This window comes from Nothoprocta perdicaria, unplaced genomic scaffold (assembly GCF_003342845.1).
Source record: "Nothoprocta perdicaria isolate Ctin4 unplaced genomic scaffold, notPer1 scaffold_109, whole genome shotgun sequence".
Taxonomy (NCBI): Eukaryota; Metazoa; Chordata; class Aves; order Tinamiformes; family Tinamidae; genus Nothoprocta; species Nothoprocta perdicaria.
Window position 1 is genome coordinate 590,759 of NW_020454194.1, and position 22,318 is coordinate 613,076.

Sequence of the window (22,318 nt, forward strand, 5' to 3'; positions counted from 1 at the left end):
AGGTCTTCTTCTAGCCCATTTACATCTCTTCCCTTTGTGCCCTGCAGTTCATGGGGGGTCGTCTTAGCAGTAAAGACAGAGGCAAAGAAGGCATTTAGTAACTCTGCCTTCTCGGCATCCTCCRTCACCAMGGCHCCTTCCCCATTCAGCAGTGCACTAACATTTTCCCTCGTCTTCCTCTTGCTAAGTTCCTTTGTCCCCGTTGAGCAGAGGCTTGTGCTCCACTGCTTTTATTCTGCTGGCCCCAGTTCAGCTGCTACATGTATTAGGAGGGAAAAATACATAATGTAACAGGGAGGCTGGGCCAAGTTAGATCCTAATAAGCATCCGCATCTGTCACTCAGCCACTGCTGAGAGCACCTTCCCCAMGGCAAAATGTATGTCAAGCTTAAAGGGGGGGGGGGAAAAAAAATCAAAATAGTGGCAGAAACACCACATCAATACTTGTGGCTGTAGAGGCCTAGCACTGTTATCTGCTGACCTCATGAAGAGAATGGGGCGGTTGAACAAGGGGCCGGAAATCCCTCCAAAGCCAGTTTCAAAAACTAGTGGAAAAAAAAAAATGTAAACACATCTAGACTGCATTGCTTGCAGTCAAATGCGTGAAAAAATAACACACATCAAATGCCGTTGTTCTTGGGATGCCCATTACACTGGTATATATTTACACAGAAAAGTAAATAACRTGACTTGGTTTGTCACCACCACCACACTCCATGTCCCTTTTTCCTCCCCAAGAGGCTTGTAATTCCCGCTCAGTACATGAACAGTTGGGGGACTCTACAGACACCAATGGGCCAAGGRACAATTTCCCAAAAAAGGGAGTTTTATGTTATTGTTAACCCCCTTCTCCCACTGTTTTTCTTAAATGCCTGGATAAAACTTCTGAGATGCAAACATGAAGAACAGCAAGAGGGTTTTTTTTAAAAAAAATTTTTAATTTTATTTTATTCCCAGTAAGACTTTCGTTTCCTCCTTTGACAGAAGGCTTTCCTCTAATATAATTCCAAGTCAGGTCACTCTGCGTTACTATCTGACAAGTTCACAGCGAGCAGCTCAGTCACGACAGCTTTACCCTACCAATGCTGTTAGCCCACACCAACTGCAAAATAAACCCCCAAATTTGCCTGTAATTTGCATTACATTTCTTTGAAAACAGACACAGAACATATTTAAAATATCACCTGGATACTGAGATGCCCATTACAGTTGTATGAAGACGCCTGAGCTTTGGAATAAAAATTAGATGGTGAACAAAGCTCAGAGAGAGCATCAACGCAGCAACGGAACGCAACGTGTTAGCGGCAGATGGTGCCCGTGAAAGAACAGCATATTTATGATGCATAACAGGCTTAAAAGCAAAGCTGGAAATYAGCAGCAGGGCTGAACCGTATTAAAAGTTGCTCCATGTTGTTCAAGTTTCTTTGGTCACGCGAGGGCGCTTCCAGCCCCGGCCGCTCCGTGTATTTGCGGCACGCTGTGTTGCTCGTGTCACCCCGCGGCATCGGCCGCGCGCTGCAAGGGGTGGCTCTCGCGAGCCGCTGTTGGGAGTCTGTGTGCGGCTGGGAGCTGCCGAGGCGGCGGGGCCGCCTTCCGGCTCGTGCAATTCCTGCCCTGCAGGGAAGCCGAGAGCACGCCGAGCCCCTGGACACGATCCCGTTAGGCTAGTGTCACTTCTCCACGTCTCGCTCCTGCATTTAGAGACGTGGAGCGAGAGGCGCACGAGCTACGCAGGGCAGCACAACCCAGGACTGTCCCAATGGCTTTCCGGGCTTGGCTCCTCTGCAGGACACCATCTCCATGGCCTGCTCGCAAACCTGCTCCCGGGAATGCTCCCTAGCTGCTCACRCCCACAAATGTTTTCCCATTGCTTCAGTGAATCTCTGTCCTTTTGACTGAAGGGGGTTAGGAAGCACTGATGGGGGCTGCTCCAAAACAGAAACCAGACAGCAGCCTGCAGACACCCACCCAGATGGACGGGAAACCCATCGAAAAATCTCAGCCGGGGATGTTCGAGGCCTTGAAGACCACCAGCAATTTAATTACACTACTGAACTTCTACCCAAATGCAGCCTTCAWTACTCCGCTCAGAAGCTATGAGAATTACAAAATTTTTGAGAGCTAAACTGACAAGTCTCTGCACCAGTTTAAGACTGGTGAAAAGCCCCCTCTTTGCCAGTTTGGTGGAGGCCTTTKTAAGTCCTTACTTCAGCTTCAATAAAGCTAGGTAACAAAATAAGAAGTCAAAGAACATGGTGAGTAGGGAAGTCAAGGACACTCATATCTCATACAGCATCTCCAGCTGACAAGCCTACACAGGACATCCCATTGAGTTTAAAGAGAACTTTAGACTTAAATATTCAAATACAAACAGAGAAGTAAAAAACAGAACGAAAACCAAAACTCCCCCAAATGAAGACACAAACCCACCGTGATCCTGGCACTTTGCAGAGCAGTGGTCTCGGCTGTCACGAGAGCAARGGATTTGGCAATATGGAATCCCAGGCAGCTGCTTTTTCCCCCCGTCGCCCCAACAAGAAGTTTACATCAAGAGTAGGGTGACACTAACTGGGCCTTCAGATTTTAAACTGTTGTGAGAATTAGCATACTCTATTAACCAATGTTAACAGCACTGAACCCGTGACATACAGAAACTCACGTTCATACAGCCAGCCAGTCACACATAAGGTTTAGACTCCCAACGCAAAGCAAGTTGTGAGCGKAGATACCATCAGTGGAAGATTTGAGGCATTCACCACACTGTGACACTTCTGCAACAGAAAGGATTAAGGATGAAGTCTTCAGCAGCCCTCCACAATCATGTCCAATTAGGCAGGAACGGCCATTTCCAGGGACTGGTTTGTTTCTAACAGATGCAGACCCAAAGCTAGGATGAAAACATCCTCTCAACACGGATTTTCTGGTACCTGGATTCTGCTGAGATACAAAACCAACAGAGGAAAACCTAAAGCTTTTTTTTTTTTTTTTTTGGTATTACACCAAGTAGCACCACTAAATGAGGAACTTTGACATAAAGCCAAGGAGACTCCTATTTTCAACTATTACCAAACCCAAGGTAATCTTCATCTTTCCAGTTCAAATGCTTTCATATACCAGCATACTCTCAAAAGTGACAGTGACTAACAGTAAACTTTAGATTTGCTTTCACTTTGTAGACCATAGTTTGTTATTAACTTCTGACAATTGGTTCATCATAACATCTAGACTGCAGCTCTCCTGGAGGAACAGCTTGAGTTCTTGATTATTGGTAAGGGTTCTACCTGATGTTTTCCAAACCAGAAAGGAGTGATCCAATGCACAAACCTATGATCTGGAGCCTTGGTCCTGGTCTTGTTCTCYGCTCAGCTGAAAATCTCCATGTCAGTCTTTACATAACGCTTTTGAAGTCAGAGTTCTCCATCACTGACGAGGTTTTGATGGCATTCAAGACAAATAAATACGTTTCAATTAATTTTTACTATTGAATGCATTGACAAAATGCGATAAACTCAGTTCTGGGTAAATACCTATTTCCAGAGCTCATGTGTATAAAAAGTCTAAGGAGACATTTCTTAAGAAGATGCAACAATACAGGAAGAACTTTCCTATGTTATCAGTACTCCAGGCTCTTTCTCTATGTACACTTAGCAAGCACTCATTAAAATATTAATCAAGAACAAACATTTTAGACAGTCAATCACACGTTTATACAGCAGCCACTGTGTATTTTATTAAGAAATATTTGCCTGTTAAACTGTCAGCACTTCACTGACAGTCCGCATCCTTGCAGGAATCCATTCTTAATATGGGCTCTGGAACTCGCTTCCAGCCACACAATGCTGCATCCCTGGCAAGGTGTGCTCTTCTCCCTGCTATGGAAGCCTGGAAAGGACTCCGGGCATCTTTGCGAAACACCAAGCAAACAACACGTGTCTCACTCAGACAACAGAGCCATTCCTGAGRCTCACTCATACTAGCCAAACAGCTCCTCAAAGCCTTTGCATGAAGCAGTCTTTTCCACCAGGGCAGTTTCACAAAGCAAAGTTTGCAGGAAACAACCCAAGAGATGCCAGTTAYGCCTTCTCTTCACACAACTGTGAAGATTCTCTCATCTTTCAGGCTGGAGAGGTCAAGCTAAACCCAAACGCGGCATGAAGCAACCATCTTGATGAGAACACCCTGCTGTGAATGCAAATCTGTGCTTGCCTCCCTCCCCTTCCCAGTTCTGTGCAGTCCCAGGCAGCAGGCACCAGAGCAGAGCTTCATTCATTTGGAGCTGAAGCTGCTTTTAATTCTCTAAGCAATTCAGAAGTCAGTCTATATACATCTCCAGCAGTCTATATACATCTCCATAAAGAAGTTCTCCATTCTTTTTAAGTAATCCAACCATCACAGAAGATTCTCCTATTTTGTCAACGTCAAAAGTTACTTCAATTCCTTCCTGAAGCTAATTCAATTCCTTCCTCATCTTGTCCTCCTCGCCATGTGGCAAAACTGGGGCTATGTACAGGAAGATTTMATCTTCAGTGAGAGTTTCAGTAGATGGCCCGAGGATTTTTAGTACTGTAATAGGCTTCACATGCAGCTACATAAGCAGATTCTGGAAAGAAATCATCATGGTACTCTGCTAAAAACCTGAAAAGAAGGCACACAAGAGAAAAAAACATTTAATAGAAGCTATTTAAAAATCATTTTAAGCTCAGCAAAAGCATACATTTCAAATTAAGAACTATTACACTTTGAAATTGGGCATACAAAAATAGTGCCCCCTTTCTACTAACTTTATGCAGTGACGAACAGCCTTTCCCTACCACTCTCAGATCCAAACAGCATGAAAAAAATTGCTCATGGACCACAAAGATGGCTTGGTCATGAACTCTTTACATTATTTTCACTTGTGTTTAAAAAAGGAAATACTGGCATGCTGGTGTCTTATCACATGACCAGTAACCTTTAAGCTATCTTTTAAGGTAAGTGTAACTGATTTGTCCTTTCACATGCACATTCCCAGCATTCCTGCAGAACCTGGTCCGTGTGGAGAGTCACCRACTGTGGAAGCGATTTACCTATGGGAAGCTACAAGGCCAGTGAGTTTTGCAGAAACAGTAATTTGAAGATTGAAGGCCTGAACTGGAAAAGAACTGTATAGCTGAGAGGATTAAAATCATGTTGTGTTTCTCTAACTTTATTCTCAGCTATACACTACACTGCCTCAACCACGCACACACCTTGATCTTAAGAAATCCAAAGCAAGGAATACTGACTTTAGATAATTTAAACAAAAAATATATTAATCATTGAGTTCATGCAGAAAGGTTACAGAACAAAAACACAAAGAAGTTCTTCTGCAACTCTTGTAGCAAACATGTATTAGGTAAGTGCTAAAGGGGAATAGCTAGCTATATACTACGATAGTAAGAATTAAGAACAGTAAGAAACACAAGCTTTTTAGCATAAATCAACTCTTCAGTGTGTTGCCACTTATTTAAAGGGCATTTCCTCTAAACTTGTTCATTTCACACAAGTTACTTTCAGTAATTAACAGAGTAGAGGGACCTTGGGAAGTTTCTGATGTCAAACATCTTTGATGCAAGTAAACTGGCTAGTAAATAATAGCTTCTGAAAAAAAWCAAATGGCCATTTGTTTTTATTTTTAAACCTGAACTAGGGAATTAAGCTGAGAAAGCTCCATTACATGAGCCATAACAAGACCTAATTAAGCACCTGATTTCTGGCAGTATTCAACTGGCAGTATTCAACTGATTTCTGGCAGTATTCAACTGAGGCGAGTACTTGGTGAGGAAAGCTACTCTAGTATTCATAGCAAGGATTCAACTAGCTCTGCCAAAACCTGACACTATGAGTTATCACAGTAAACATGCAAGAGGAAAGGAAAAATTGAAGTCCAATACAGTCTTCATCTGCAAAATCCTAAGTGTGTGAAACGCTGCAGCAGCCTCTTGTGCTGGCAAATATTCTGCCCTATGTGAGTTTCTCACTGGTTCCAACAGCAGCTGCCAGTTTTATGTTAAAATRGCACAAAGCAAGAAGGTTCATCTAATTACATAATTAATCTTTTGAGGTCGTATTTAAAAACATCTGAAAGTTATTCTAAGTCAAAAATATGAATTTAATGCTATTGTTATACTGCTACAGTATAATGTTACTGTTATATATATTGGTATTGAATATACCAATTTTCTTTCACCAGAACTACAGCATTTAAACAGAAGCAATTCTTCTCATGAAAAAAAAGATGTGTAAAAGACTGTGGTGAATCTAGATTAGTTTCACACTAAACTTCAGTAAAATTAGAGTAAAAAAATACCCCTTTTTTCTTGAACCAGACAGAGGTCATATCCGTATTAGAGCCATCAAGATTACACTAATACTCTCTATGAAGAATACAGAGAGTTACTACCTTAGGTTATGAATATCCTTCATAATCTAATTCTTTGCATAGAAATCAGGCTAATTCTTGATAAAATGCTTATTTCATGAGATTGAGATACATCTTAGAAAATGATTTATATAGATACAAAAATAAACCATATCAAACTAATCCAGATCCTCCTGCTTTTTACAAAAAAGATGTCATTCATGTTCTCCAAGAAAAGAAATACTCCTAAATTGCTATAATTTCAGTACTTTTAAATGAATGAAGCAACGCTAGTCATCAAGTCCCATGACAGTTAGATATAAACCACTTTAAGTCATCTGGGGTTGTTATGAAGCAAGTGCGATAATGGCTAAACTTAACAGATTTGAGTCTAACTTTTAACATATTCAGATTGCATAAAATTGAAATGAGCCACAAAAATTAAGAGGCCCTTCATTTAAARAATATTCCAACTTTAAGAGAGAGCGAGTGCAAGCTACGGGTGGTGACCAAATTCCTTGTGTTGCTAGATAACGTTATCTAGAAGACAGTACCAAGTGCTGGATCATAAAGGGATGTTTAAAGCCAACAGCAATAAAACAAAGGAACTTGTAGAGGGCATCCATTACCTGCAGTCTAAGTATTTTTAAAAGAATAAAACAGGAAACCCACTTCTTTTATTACAATTTCCTGACTTTGGCTTAAGGTCATCAGTTGGAAATGGCAGCTCGGTACAAGATGAAAGGATGAAAATCCTTCAATGGATGCTCCTGGACACAGCAACAACTCAGAAAAGCAGAAGCCCGAGTGGATGCACAAAGATGCACCCCTCGTTGCTCATAACAAAGCAATTATGAAAGGTAAAGCACTYGACATACTTAGGGAGATTCAGATGACTTCTGCTGAAGAAAGGTAAGGAAAAAAGAAGGCTAAAAAAAAAAAAAAATCCAGCCAGCTTCTGTCACAACCAGTTATCTACATGGATGCAGAAAGCAGCAGCCAAGCCAAAGCTGCTTTCTACTTCCAACTATGTGCGTGTAAGAAGCTGGCACAGGAACATTAGGAGTCTCATATGTCTCTTAGGCATTGAATATTTCACTAATGCTTTGTTTTTGGAAGAGCTGAAACAGCACAAAGAGATCAATGACACTAACTGCAAGTTAGGAGCCAGGACTTAAAAACAGAGGTTGCTGGACTACTTACCAAGCAGACAACATTCTGCCAAACATCAGAGAACATGTTGCTATTTAAATACTCAGAAGTTTTCATTACTCCTCATAATTATTCAGTTATCTATTACATTATTGCTTTTCACACTCTTATGCTTTTTGTCGAGCTTGTGCTTACACAAACCGTTTTTCTCTTAAGAAAAAGGGACTGTTTATCAGTAATCAAGGTCTTTAGGGCATACKGTCCACACATGCAACCTAATACAATACGGCATTTTTTTGCCCTCTCTAGAAGCATCCAGATAAAGAATACTCAAGCTTCATCCTCTTTCTCAGAGCACAAGAGGTCCAAGGCCTAATGCACCTATCAAAATTTCATCGCTCTCTCCACCACATACTTGTAGAAAGGCCATACAACACTTCGGGAAGGAGTAAGGAACGGAGATGGGAAGCAAGGAAACACTTGGGCCACCTAGCTTGAGCAATTACAGTCCAAGTGATCTTCAAGTGGCAGTTCATGAGCAAGCTTATCTCAGGCTCCAAGCAGTAGTCTCACATATATGACTGGCTGCGAGTTACACAGTCAGATCTGGCAAGAAAAGGGYGCAGAACTATCTTCATCCACATTAAAAGCCCATTTGTCAAACATAGGTAAGAACAAACGTTTCTCAGCAAAGTCACTGAATTCACATGAGCTCAAAGAGCAGCATCTCGTAGTGAAAGGTCTTTGCCTTGGCAGCCTCAACACAAGGCATTACTTCAACAGTTTCTACATGAACACAACTGCTTTCCTGCAGATCAGCATGTCATCAAGAGTCCCAGGGACTGCCTGAAAAGCACGAACCTTATGAAAAGGAAACTTAAGGGCAGTCTCAGCTGTAGGTGTGCTAATACAGAGAAAAGGAAGCATGTCTAAGAAGGTAACATTGCCCATGCTTTCACCACCACCCTGAGTTCTAGAAAGCAGGCAGATACTCCAAGGAGATCACTGGTCCTGGCTTGTTGTTGGTTTGAAAGCCACCTGTAATGACCTCCTTAATGATCTGCCCTAGAACTGGCTGAGAGAGCACACTGGGTCCTGACATGATGGGTGACCTCAGAGTTTCATTTACAAAGGAAGGATCTGTCTCCTCTTAGAGACTACTACTAAAATCAGTATTTCACAGCCACTAGAGACAGCATCACAAAGAAAAGGTGCACGCCAACATCTGCCCTAACCAATTGCTTAAGCAGGTCTCCATCTGGAAGCATGTTCATGGCAAGAACCCCAATATCATCATAACCACAATGGAGGCAACTGAACACGAAAAGTTCCATGTGTTTGCAGTTTTCTCCAAGAATCATAATAATGAGGCTGTATTAGGGGAAAAAAAATAAAAAAAATAAAGGTTGCAGTCCTAGCAGACCTCTTCAGAATAAAGTCCTGCAGGACCCAATAGCTGAATCCTTGGCAGGTCTTGATGGCAGGTCTTGAGAACAAGTATCCATTCATGGCAAGGTCAGCYCAGATCCCAGAACTGATTCTTAGATGAGCTTCTTAAACATACCACAAGAAACTTATAGTATATTGGAGATGCTCTCTTTTTACTGGATTACATAATCCATACTGTTACGACTAGAAATAGGCTCCTCATTCAAATATGGAGAGAGTTGATGATGGAGTAAGCAAGAGGAAAAGCAACAACGCACATGGAACAGCTCCAAAGAGTTTCTGGCAAAGCATTCAAACCTTAGTCAAGAGGAGCAGTCACCTGCAAATTCCACAGGCCAAAGGAGGCAGCATGAAAACCTACTTAAAGTCACAACCTATGTGCTCTCAATGTGCTGAGAGCTTCACAGACTAGGGAGCTTTTAAACATGCCCAATACTTCAAAGGAACCACACTGGCAGTTACACCTCTATTCACTCAGTGATGCAAAGGTTAACTCTTGGTCTGAAATAAGAAACATATATTCACTGCACAAGCCAAATTCCTTCTTCGCAAAGTGTTTTAAAGCATCAGAGTTAGAAGGAAGGAACTCTTTCAAATCTGTATATAATTATCACCCTAAGAATCTCGATTCTGTCACAATTCTGTCATTTTTAGGCTGAAACTCAATAGACTTTTGTAGTATGCCAGAACTGTATACTGCATAGGTAGGTTTTGTCAAGTAACAGGTTAACCTCAAAATGGAGAGGCAAATAGAAAAGTGCTATTGAACATGGAAAGCAACAACRGCAGTACGAGGTTCCTTGCGAGCTTGCAAATGGCAGTTTTAACAATATTGTAAGGTGACAGCTAACTGAATCAGAATAAGATGAAACTCAAGAGCAACCAAATTTAAACATGTTTCCAACTCCTCCATTCACTGTGAGGAATGTCCCATTCTCAGAAAACCACTAAACCGCTCATTAACTGCACATGAGCACAGACTAGCGGTGATAATTCACCACTGCAATACATATAATAAAATTACTACACTGAAAAAATGTTGAGCTTTTGAAACCAGAGGATCTACTTCTTAAAGTTACTTCAAAAAACYTGTCATCTTTTTAATCCATATTTTATCATCACAACCTTCTGTATTTTGTCGCATACTAATCTGGCTCCCTCCTAAGGAGAATATTCAAGGCAGCATTCAAGTATTTTGACCATGGAGCAGATTAGCATAATAGATATAAGCAGGTTATAAAACAAATAAAAATTTTAAGAATCAAAAATAATAAGAAAACAATTTACAGGTATACCGAGTGTATTGCATCAAAACAGGTATCTTTGACACTTAAAAATGTACTTTTTCTAGATCTGGAAAGCTAAGTGTAGGCCACATCAGGATAAGTATCAGAAAATTAAAAAGCAGCATTTTAGGAACATAGCTGATCTCCATTCTTCTCCATTCCCAAATAAAGAAAATAACTGACTTTCTGGAGAGCWATAAAGGTTTTCTTCTTTTAAGTGAAGGCTATATTGAAGATACACCTCAGTGAAGACRGACCTAAAAACATCGTAGATGATATACGAGCCTTAAGTATCTCTTACTGGTCCAACAGCCCTGAGAAGTGACCTCTGTGATCTCTAGAGTTTTCCCAGTTACGGTTTATATGTTTAAATCAATAGAAAAGGGGAATATATTGTACAGCAGATGTAACACTTTATTAGAAATACGCTGAAATTACGTAGTTTAAAAGGCAGTACTTACTTTCCAACAAAACCTCGTAACTGGCATCAAAATTTAGTCAGGTGCCCTGGCTAGTAAAGAACTGCTAAATGAAGGAACCTGAATGAGAATAGCTACTGCACTGCTCCCACCGTTCACTCCTGAAGACTAAATTCCAACTGCAAGTCAGATTCAGTGAAAACAATTGGCAAGTTGGCCATTGAATTCCATTTCAGACTATTATTTTTCTACTGGTTTTCCGAATTGTTTCAGAATGATTAGTTTCAAGTGAAGACTAGGAGCTTCATAAATGGAAAAAATAATTTTCTTTAGTTCTACAAATTCTGTCATAAGAATTTCTTCAAGAAAAAAAAATCAACTTCTCTATTTTTATTTTTCCTTTGAAGATATTCTCATTAACCATATTTGTAGAATACTACACTAAGCACAAATGATGAAAGTTTTAATCTAATATGAAACTTAAAAGATGTATTTCATAACTCTGAAAAAAAATGTTGTCTGGAAAATTAAGATCAATAATGTCTAGCAGCAATCCAAGCCATGACTGAAGAATATTACCCAAAGTGAATTTAATGCATCTACCGAGTTCTGAGTAAACTCAATAAAACAAGCTTCCAGACAAAGTAGTATATTAAATAAGTCTCAGCTTCTCAGTCCACAAGAGACTAATAGTGCAAACGTTAAATGAAACTGTAAATTTAAGCTGTATAATCRTAAGTCCAAAATCAAAATTAGATCAGTATCTCTGAGAAAATGCTATCAACTCTGTATACCACATTAAATTATCGTAAAAAAGGTAAACTGCTTAGGCTTGGTCTATTTTAGCTAGAATTCAAAAAGGATTCATAAACATTGTTATTAATATGAACAGACAGCTTCAATCCCTTTTCGGCTATTGGAAAGAAAAAATAAGGAATAAAGGAAAAGCACTCCAGCTTGTCACACCAAACTGTGTAATTTCCTGCTCTCAACCTAGCAGCTACGTAACGCAGGCAGACTGTGTAAGACAGTTCTTACCTCCCAAAGAGGCAGARCAGAATGAGAGAAGATAATTCTTAATGAACAACCACTAATCCTTTCATTTATGAAAAAGGAGAGAGAATGCAAAAATGGTGAGGGGAAAAAAATAGTGCAAAATGTCACTTCAATCTCAAATGTTCTCTTATATACAGAAGTATTTCTGTGACGAAGCCTGGACAAGTTTCTAGAACATGTAGTTGTCTGAGCACTTTCAATAGCACATGGAACAGGGAGTGGAAAAAAAGTGAAAGATGTCCCAAGCATCCTAAACAGTAGCTCAATAAAAATACATAAAGTTGCATTAGCTTCTGGGTACACTATTTAAATAKGCAGTACCATATCTGCACCTGCCAAGGAAATTAGTTTAAGAATATTTGTGACAAAGCTACATAATCTTGAATGCTTTCAGCATCAGTAATTGTAATTGAGAACAATCTTGATAAAGCTGCCCAATCTGACAACAGCTCTGCCCCATCTGACACAACTGCAGAAATAATGACTTCATCATGGAAAACRAACAATAAATGGCATCACAAAACAAATATGACATTTGCTTAAAAGGCACTTAAGGGAGAAAAGAAAAATACAGCCCTTTGACATTTTTGTTTAAAAGTCTGCRGCAGCCAGATGCAGGAGGATTAAAGGCTCATAATCAAAGAGCAGAGAACAGTCTGTCAAGGCTTCGTTGCATTTTTAGGTGCAAGACTGATGTGTCAGTGCTTCTCAGTTCTAACCTGAGGAGCTGCATACAAGATAATAGCTGTGTGCATATAACAGCAATTAAGACAGGACAAGAGAAASTATATATAAACAAATCCCTTTGTACCAGCTACACAATATCCACACTATACTTGCTACACAGCAGTAATACAGCTGTATACAGCAGTAATACACCAATAATAACATGGATATTTTGAGCACTAGTTCTGGTTTAGTTTTTGTCTGGTCTTAAGACATAAGGTCTCCAGGTTCAACTGCCTCTTAGCACCAGAGCACTTTCTAGTGAAGCRTTAACACAAACAGAATCCAACTCATAGATTCTGCAATAGAATGACCTTAGCATCCTGAATAACATTCACTCCAAACAAAAATAACCCGTTTCTGGTTTCCAACCATAAGTGCCAATGCTGTCATACTTGACAAGGACATTCTGAATAGTAACAGTCTGACAAAAGAGAAACAAGGAAAATTAATGAGGAAAGCTTGAAAATGACATGCTTCAAGTGGAAGTTTGGTTTGCAGTCTTAAACACTTGAAACTTCTCGTTTTCAATAAACTCTTATAGCATATGAAGTATTAGTCTACCTCTTTTAAASAGGGCTTCTGATGGGATAGTGCCACACAATTTTAACACACTGATATTCTGATTGAGCCAAAACTCTCTTGGAATTTGCAAATTAGTTCCAAACAGGTACATGTTCAACATGGTCTTTCTAGAAGYTTTTTCCTAGCAAACTGTTCTGACTGTGTTGATGAGCATGGCACAATGCCATGCTCATGATTTGACCTAGCATTGCAGTGTCATGCAGAGATACGAAACCAGAGTACCTGAAGAACAAAAGCTGATCCTGGTGCAAATGATACTCCTCTCTCCAACTAGAGCTACTGTGGTCAGAAACAGTGTGGGTGTCACTCCAAGTGACCGTTTTCCGCACCAGAGGAGCCCACTGGTTTACCACTCAGCCAGGACAACCTACCGTCTTTCTTTACAAGGCTAACACGATTAACAAGAGGTTCTAAACAACAGGTTTTTCCCTCTCTTAACTGTGTGACATCAATATGCTAAGATGATGCTCTCATGAGTGCAGGTTACATTTCTAATAAATATGATGCTTGGCTAAGTCAAGACAGGCCATTCTAACACATACTAGACAAGGTTTAACTCTTCAGTTTTGTATCACTCTGTGTCTAAAACTTTGAGAAAACAGCTTCTCTTCAAGCTGAATTACAGAAGCAGCTTAGCCTTAACATTTTATCATATTTGCTTTACCACATTCTTGTAGTTACATAAAATGACTATCTTTAAAAAAAAAAAAAACATGTCATTCCAGAACATAGAGCCATGTAACAGTGCAATCATTACTGTGGTAGACTGTGTAAAATTACCTTAGGAACATTTCAAAGTGTTTTACTAACACTTTTAGGTTTTTTTCAGGAAAGCACATCTTCCCCAATATTTCTGGTAGTTTTACTGCAAAAAATAAAAAAAAATAAAAAATAATGTCAGTTTTTTAAAGCAACTCCTAGTTACTTTTAACCACTACACAGGAAAGAGTACATGAATATCACTGCAGTCTCCACTTTTTGATTTGAGTTAGTGATTGTTCAACATCTTACTGCCTTAACAACCACATTAAGAAGGTTAATGCTGAGAAAGTTAATGCTATTCAGCTTACTAACATTTGATTTTGTACTGGAAGTAAGACTTGCTTGCAAGAGCCAGGAAAAGACAGAACGCTGTTCACAAACATAGCTAAAAGTTTCAAAAAGACTGAGTGTATTTCTCAAAAAAAACACAAACAGAAAAGTCACAGAAAAGAATGTTTTCACTGAAAAGAAATTAGAACAATTAGAGTATTTTTGATTCACCACCGGGTTTTGCATATGTTTACCAAACATTCGTAGCAAGTGTTGAGACCCGTAGATATATGAAGGAGGTGGTGGCTGATCACTTGGTGGGTAATTCTCTGGCATCAGTTTCCATGACAAAACCTGGATACAAAGCATGAAAATTCTTGTTACAACATCACTGTAGCTTCATAAAAAGTCTGAACAGAACTTTAGAAACCGATGATTTAACCACTAAGCATATGAAGCATCTTTAACAYAGCCCAACTCTGAAGTCTAGGACAGCAATATAAAAAGCTGTTACCTCATTCAATTCATTGTTTCTTCTACCTTCAAAGCCAGTAAAAACCGCACTCCCCTCTTTGCTAGGGGTCAAAGTGATAGGTGAAGATGATCCACTGTGGACAGGGGTTTCTGAAAAGGGAAGCAAAAATATAACTAAAAAAATTGGAATAAAATATAGTTGAATGTTTTATGTTTTACAGTTAAATAAAACAAATKCTTAAATAAAGTATTAAAGGTAACCAAGCACTCCTGCTAGAACATTTAGCAGTAAACACTGACATTTTAAAAAAGGCATTCCAAAAGTAGACTCATAGAAAAGCAGCTTCTTGACTTCTATCCAGAATAACACTACAAAAAACCTACTCGAAAACTGGKTTTTTTCCCCTTGTGCATAAAATTGCTAAGTATTTGAAACAAAGTACCAATTGTCCACTTTAGCCATTCAGTTCACAATCCAAATAGGCTTTTAAAAAGCAAGACAACAATACGCACCGCATACACAGGGCGTACCGTGAAAAATAAGCAAAGTAGCAGTTCTAATACCCCAACGCACTTTTCTCCAGGTGCAGGAAGAGCTTGGGCATGGAAGCCGGCGTCTCCAGGTGCCGCCGCTTGGGCTGCGGGGAGGCGCTGCTCTCCGAGAGGCGGTCGCAGTTGGAGCTGTGGCGGGTGGAGCGTCTCAGCGACTGCAGGACCTCGGGCTCCGCTTTCCGCCGTTTCGGCGTCGCCGGCTCCCCGGTCGTGGGCTGGCTGTCCGTGGACTGCGGCGTTGGGGGGTTCAGAAGAGGAGGGCTTGGGGAAAGCTCCTCCTGGCTCCTAGGAAAKCAAGGCAACTTTGCCAAAGTGAGAAGTTCACGGCTGTGCCCCAAAAGATCTTTCCAGTTCCACAGATTTTGTTAAATGCCTGTTCAAATTACTCTCCTCCCAAGAAGCTGGAAAAGTCATGAAACCTTCAAGACTTAGATTAAGATGTTATTTTCCCCCAAAGCAGACATTTTACATATGAAAACAAATGCATCCATTTATAATTTTCACAAATTTACAAGATAAATTCATGCCAATCAGTACCCTCTCATTTGTGAGTCATCCCAATAAAAGGAATTTTTACAAAATGCTGAAACTTTCTGTAAACATGAAACCTTGTTTAACTGCATTGTCTGCATGAGCTAAGTGAGATTAAACTAATTATATCCAACCTACCTGTTAGTGTTGGTTGAATTTTCTTTGATTGGGAGAAAGAACTTGGATGATGTCACCTTCTTAAATTGGGCTTGTTCATAAGGATAGAGCAAAATCAAGGGAAGTGTGAAGTCAAAGGTTATTCGCAGCCCATCCACCATCTCTTTACATAGCTCAACACTAGCAGATGGAAGGAGAAAAGAAAAAAAAGAGCTGTTCTAAGATTATGAAGTTCAAAGCTGCATTAACATTTTTCAGTGCAATCCTGGGAAATTCCCCTTAAAAACAGATTAAGGTATTAACTATTATATATGTGCCGATTTCACCAATATGAAATGGTAAGCAATTAAAAAACATTTTTAAAGACAGCAATTGTCATTGATAACTTTTTACTATGCAAACCATGCTTGCTTAATAAGCTCAAACAGTATTTTACAACTTCGTTTTTAATCTAAATTCTGTTAGGAAGATCATATGCAGAAATTCCATATTTAAGGACAATTACAATGTATGGGTCACCACAGTCTCTCCCATCTATAGTCCCATCACCAAAATTAGGAACATGTTCTCTAATAAAACACCTTCCTCACAGTAATATTTACATTCTAAAAGGATGATATACATGTGATTATGTGAATACTTCTGATGTCTCATCTAGCTTGTTTGGGAAATTACATTGCAAAGGAAGAAATATTCTTAACATAAAAAATGACATCAATATAAACTGAAACATTTGCACAAATTAAGATATTATAAGGCATAACAGGGAAAATCTAAAGTAGAAAGTGGTAACAGAAATTACAACTTACTTTATAAAACGTCAGATTGCAACCCACATAGATTTAGATTAAGAGCAATCTAGTCTATTCATTATTTGGAATCTTCACCTAAAATTCAGACTGCAGCCACATAGCTAAGTTCGCAGTCCTGAGTGGAACACTGTAGAAGTCTACACAGTCCAAAAAACATCAAACAAAACGCAGTAAGAAAGGTTTTCAACTAACAAGAGTGGTGCTACTGAAAGCATTCAGTTTTCCTACATATTGACTGTAGGATTTAAGATATTTGTCATAAAAAAACCTACATACCTCCCACTGCGACTCTTTACTTGCAGTGCTCATAAAAATATTTATTTTTATGAATGAAACTATGAACTGAACATATTTAAGTTTTATTTCAACAGGGAAATTCTCACATCGGCAACACTTTCAGTGATCTAAATCAACTCTCAACATACACGGAAGCAATAAGTTCTTCCAGAACAGGTCACAATATTTACRGAAATTCAAGTGACAAAAGGGGATATTGATTCTTGCACATATTTAGGGACTCTTTCAACAATAAAAGAATTGATGCTACTACTGTACTTTAAATATTTATCAAGTATTTTAAAGCCTATACATGAACATACATGAAAGTAAGTTCACAGAACTGAACAGCCTTAAAAAAGGCCCTGTTTGAAAGAATTCATTTTCTTATGACAAGAGTACTGCACTACAGACCACTTACTTCTTCTCTGGTGGCACGTAATGTAGGTTCATATTGGCATGCGGAGTCATTTGATGGTGCCGAGATCTTTCGTTGGCTGAAAAAGCAGCATTAATAGCAAAGTGCTTCACGTATGACTCCAGGATGGTTATTATATTTGTCTGACAAGGAAGCTTCACTAGCTGAAAGAGAAACATAACCTAAGTAAAACAAACTACAATATGAGCTTCTACTATATTGACTAGTTTATTGAGTAAATCACACTGAATGAATTTCTTTCAGGAATGTTTCAGTCAATCCTTAAAACTACATTTCTGATCAATCCTTTATGAACATCTGGAGAGAAAAATATGGTCAAGGTGACTAGTTTGCTATATTTCAAGCTTTAAAGAACAACCTGCACTCTAAAACACAATTAAGTACCACAATCTTCACATCCTCAAACACAAGGACAACTCACTGTTTCAGCTATTGAGTGTCTGCTCCCTATACTCTTAACTCATTTTTCTTCCTTATATTCTGAGATCAGCTTTGCACTGAATATTAGGGTTTTACATAATATAGATATATATATATATAAATAAATCAGGAGTTATATTTAAGAAAATTTGACACCTCTATGCACATTTGTTTCATAGCTACTATTTTATACCCGTTTCCTTCTGTTAATGTAATAACAGTCTTCTTCAAGCTTCTTTTTCAAGACTTCAGGAATTTCAATGTTTATTGCTCTTTCCTCCATGTCCCTTTTTGTGTGACTCTCTTGTTCTTCTTTCTACAAGAGAGCATAAAAACAGTATTGGTTGTGCTTATTAATATCAAGGAAAGCGTCAATGGTCAGAACAGAACAACAAAATAAAATTTATTATTTTTACAATACAGTAAATATTTAAACAATAGTTTCACTGCAAATAACCAAAAACACTGCTTTCAGAAAAATAGCAAATTTAGACTTTAAGGCTATTTTTATTTGCTTTTTTTGCTCAAGTATTCAACACAAAAGAACTAGAAATCGGTTCTGCCACTGAAGATCAACTGAACTTAGTGCTTAAATTCAACAGACCTTCCAGAGCAATTGTTTTCTGCTTCATTATATTGATGCATTAAAAGAAGCAATTACCTTCCAAATCTGAATTTGAGAGTTCAATTATTCACAGTAAATAACTTCAAAACCCAGAAAGATCCTACCTGCTATTAGGATTTCCCAATSTGACCAGATGAGCAAAATTTTGCAGAACCCATAAATATGAGTAATAGTTTGCTAATACGCCTCATGTGTAAAAAGAGAAGAAAATGAACAAATTTGTAATTTGGGATTATTACTGAAGAACTCTGCAGGAACAAGACATCTTATCTGCTTTTCCAAATCTCAATTACATCAAGTAGTTATTAAGAGTAAGCAAATTATGCAGGTTCAATCCAGCTATATACTGAAATATACACTGTGGCCTAAACTTCAACCATTTCAAATTTCCCACAGTTTCAAACTGAGTCTTAAATATTAAGGAATGCATAAGTATACCATTTCGGTCCTCTCGTCAATGTCACTTTCTTCACTTTTTATTTCTTCATCTGTTCCATCATCACTGTCATCAGAAGAAGAACTACTTATAGCTGTATAAAAGAGGTATTTTACATATTTATCTCATATTACGTTGCAGAGATGCAGCGACTAGATCAAATCATTACAGGCCTAAGTTCAAAAACTAACCACCTTGATAATAATTAAAATTAGCCAGGCAAATTATATTGACAGCACACAGTAAACACTTAAATGYCAAACAAGAGAAGCTGACAGGAAGCATTCTTGTACTGCCTCCAATTGACAAAAAAACACATTGCTCTAGAAAACTCCCTGGACTTTTGAATACCAACAGATCTTTTYTATTTTTATTGGATTTCAATTGTGAATAGGGGATTAATGGCTGAATTTCTGCAGCATCAGCTGCCAGAACATCAGTTCAGGACCAATCTTCCTTCTGCCTTTCAAAGTGCAAAAGAAAAATGCTATAAAAAACAAACAATCAAGAAAGTGGCTTAGAAGTGAAGTCAGCAACACCAACCAGCTAACAAGAAACACACCTTCCAGCCAGACTGGAGAAAATGACTTTTTCAAAAYATACACAGAAGCTCTAGCAAGCAAAATACCCTGTTTCCTACCACCAAAAAGAACCTCATACTTGGAAATATCACACTAAACAAAGCAGCATTAAATTCCAAAGTCACTGATTAGACTAGTGCAGCAGAAATGGCAGGGAAAAGCAAAAGCCTCTGAAGCACAAGAAGAAACAGCACAAGAAATAGTTGCATAGCAAGAAACAAAATACATTCATTCACTTATTATACCACTGCCTCAGTGGATTTAAAACAGGACTGGGATATTCCTGTATAAACCTAATAGCAGGTTAGAGCACTCACTACACCCTCAGCTTAAGAAATTAAGGACATCATGACAGTAAATCACAAAGAATAAAAATAAGCTCACAGTTTTCACTACTCTCTTCATTTTCCTCAGCGGGAAGGCTTTTTAATACAGAGTCAACACCAGGCAACCTGCAACGTCTCTTCTTTCTTCCCTTTCTTCTCCTATAGAGGAGGAAACAGTTCACAAATTTAGCTAACATTGTTTGGTTATCTTATGTAATGACATTACATTTAAACATACAGGAAATGCATGTCTACTTTTTTTTTTTTTTTTTTAAAATGTTGTCATAGTTTGGACAATGTCTATTTGGGAGTGTGCACCTTGATGTCCATCCATAACATCATACTCCTCAAGTCACATTCTCAAACCACGGCCAACAAATATTAAATTAGTGCCTTTGGCTGAAAAATACTTTAGGTTTTCCTAAGCTACTTTCATTTCTTTGAGAAGATGAAGATCCAGTATACACAGGTATTTTGCAGCACTACTTCAGAATACTGTGTAGTTATAAAATATGTTAGTCCTTTGGAGAGCACTCTGATATAAATATTAACCTTCGTATAAAAAAAAAAAAGCTCCCTATAAGATGCTACTATTGACATCTACTAAGCAGTTCAGCTTAGAGACTGAACTCCCTTACAGGCACCTAAATATAACTGTTGGAAGCCAAAAACGAATCCCTGGTGCCAGGGGGTTTCTTACATGCGAGCCACAGCCTTCCGTGCCAGTTTACGCTGTAATCTGCGATTCTCGTCTGTATCACGAAGAACATGATCTTCAGCTGCCCACCTRTCCCAGCTAGTAAGGGATCAAAGGWAAATTGCTAACAGTTAGAAAGAGATTCCAATGACCATTACGGGCAAATTAATATACATTACAACTACAAAGGTTTGTAGTCTTTTGTATTTTTATGGCTTCAAATCCCAGRATAACTATAAAGCTCTCAAATTTGAACTCAGCATAGTCAGTTGCATTTATCTATTGATCTTGATAATTAAGCAACTTAAACACATATTTAACAAAGAATTTAGGCTTCAAACTCCTTATATTTAATTAACTGAAACCTCGGAGCCTGAACATTAAACTGTTTTAGCCACATATATATGCCAAACATAAATACCATACAAAATTTAAACTTCCAAATATGAAGACTAAACCATTAAAATGTATGGATTAAAACTGATGTGTCCACACAAATAGATATATTAAAGGCATCCACACAGYCAATAATATCTGCATAAGCATAATTATAAAATCCTTCTGATTTCCTGTTTTCCTTTTTTTTTTTTTTTCTTCAGAATAGAGGAAGAATTTAAACTGTGCATAGAAGTTCTTACCTTCTGTTCCAACCATTAAAGTGGATCAGATATTCTGGAATCTTTCTGCCTTTGTCATCTTTTCCAACAACAATATCAACAATCTGAAAAAAATACTGAATATCATATATGCAAAAACAAATTGACAGAAAGCATTTAAGGAATTTAAGCACGTGGAAAAAATATTTACATAAAAGAAATATTCCTGAAATGTTGCCAGKATACATTAATATGAACATAAATACATATTACAGTTAGTGGCTRAAGAAAGGGATTTTTTCTCTACTTTAAGAGCAGACTTGAAAAACTGAGGCCTGCAAACTGTTCTGGCCTTTTTTTTAAATTTCCAGTGCTTTCAAAAGAGATGAGGAGCTGCAAACCAATACAGAACAGCTATATAGATATGCAGATGTACCACATCTGGACAAGTAACATACTCTCCTGTGCTCTCTGCCCTCCTGTCCTCAAAGCAGGAAACAACCTAATGCTGMTGMTGATGATGATGATGAGGAAACAACCTCAAAAGGACTGCTCCTCTAGGCAACACTGCATTCACCAATGCTAAGACATCTAAGACATCAAAGTAATTTGTGAGTATCAGGACAAGTCCTAACAAAGAAATGGTCCTGGAATGATTTTTGTACAGGCCACATATCTCAAGGTACAGCCAGCAGTTAGGCTGTATAACTGCGGGTATAACACAGAAGTGGGGCCCAGTATTTAAGAGCTATCCAGCCTGATGGAGAAAACTCCATCTCTGCTGGAGTTCGGTGCATTTACAAGTAGGCTTAAGAAAAAAAAAAAAAAAAAAAAAAACAACAAAAACAAAACAAAACAAAAAAAAACACCCACACAGAACCATTGATTTTTATACTAGGGCTGGGAATTACAGTGCAACAGAAAGTATAAAAGTATTAAGAAAAGCAGTAGAGAAAATAAAAAGACTGATGATCACTTAAAAAAAAAAAAAAAAAATAGAACCTCTGTGAAGCAGACACCCAAGACTTCCCTCAGTGGTGTCCCACCTGTACCCTAAAGCCCCCATACACTTGCCTAGAGCCCTGCAATTATAATCACCACTTACAAGGCGGGCACAAGCGAGTCAGTGGCCTCTCACCCAACACTTACGGTCCACCCCTGACTACTGCGTTATTTCTGCACCCTCAGGGGCACGGAGAAGCCCCTGAAGAGCAGGGGGAACTCGAGGAGCGGGGAACCCGGCCACCTACAGCAGCAGAGGGGCGGCCGGGAGCCGCGGGCGCCACCCTGCAGGCGGCGGGAGCTGCGCGTGCCGCTCGCACCGCCCCGCGGCCGCGCCGCTCGCTGCCGGA

The 22,318-nt window shown here is 38.8% G+C and overlaps 1 protein-coding gene across 1 annotated transcript; it reads right to left on the bottom strand.

Moving 5' to 3' along the window:
- Positions 1–1,252: 1,252 nt before the first annotated feature.
- MSL3 (MSL complex subunit 3) lies at positions 1,253–22,214 on the bottom strand. Its single transcript, XM_026047186.1, has 13 exons — positions 22,072–22,214; positions 21,009–21,091; positions 20,374–20,469; positions 19,732–19,832; positions 18,769–18,860; positions 17,899–18,021; positions 17,268–17,428; positions 15,780–15,938; positions 15,133–15,395; positions 14,599–14,708; positions 14,339–14,438; positions 13,833–13,917; positions 1,253–4,635 (listed from the first exon to the last, which is right to left on the bottom strand). Coding segments are annotated over exons 3-13 (1,296 nt in total). The 5' UTR covers positions 20,376–20,469; positions 21,009–21,091; positions 22,072–22,214; the 3' UTR covers positions 1,253–4,535.
- Between the last annotated feature and the right edge of the window lie 104 nt (positions 22,215–22,318).

Bases quoted from the DNA above. Each gene is read 5' to 3' on its own strand.
- MSL3 (XM_026047186.1), bottom strand. The intron at 18,022-18,768 runs GTATACTTATGC...GCTCTCTTGTAG, and splicing joins TTGACGAGAGGACCGAAATG to AAAGAAGAACAAGAGAGTCA. The intron at 4,636-13,832 runs GTAATTTTACAC...CCTTCTTTTCAG, and splicing joins CACTTTGAAATGTTCCTAAG to GTTTTTAGCAGAGTACCATG.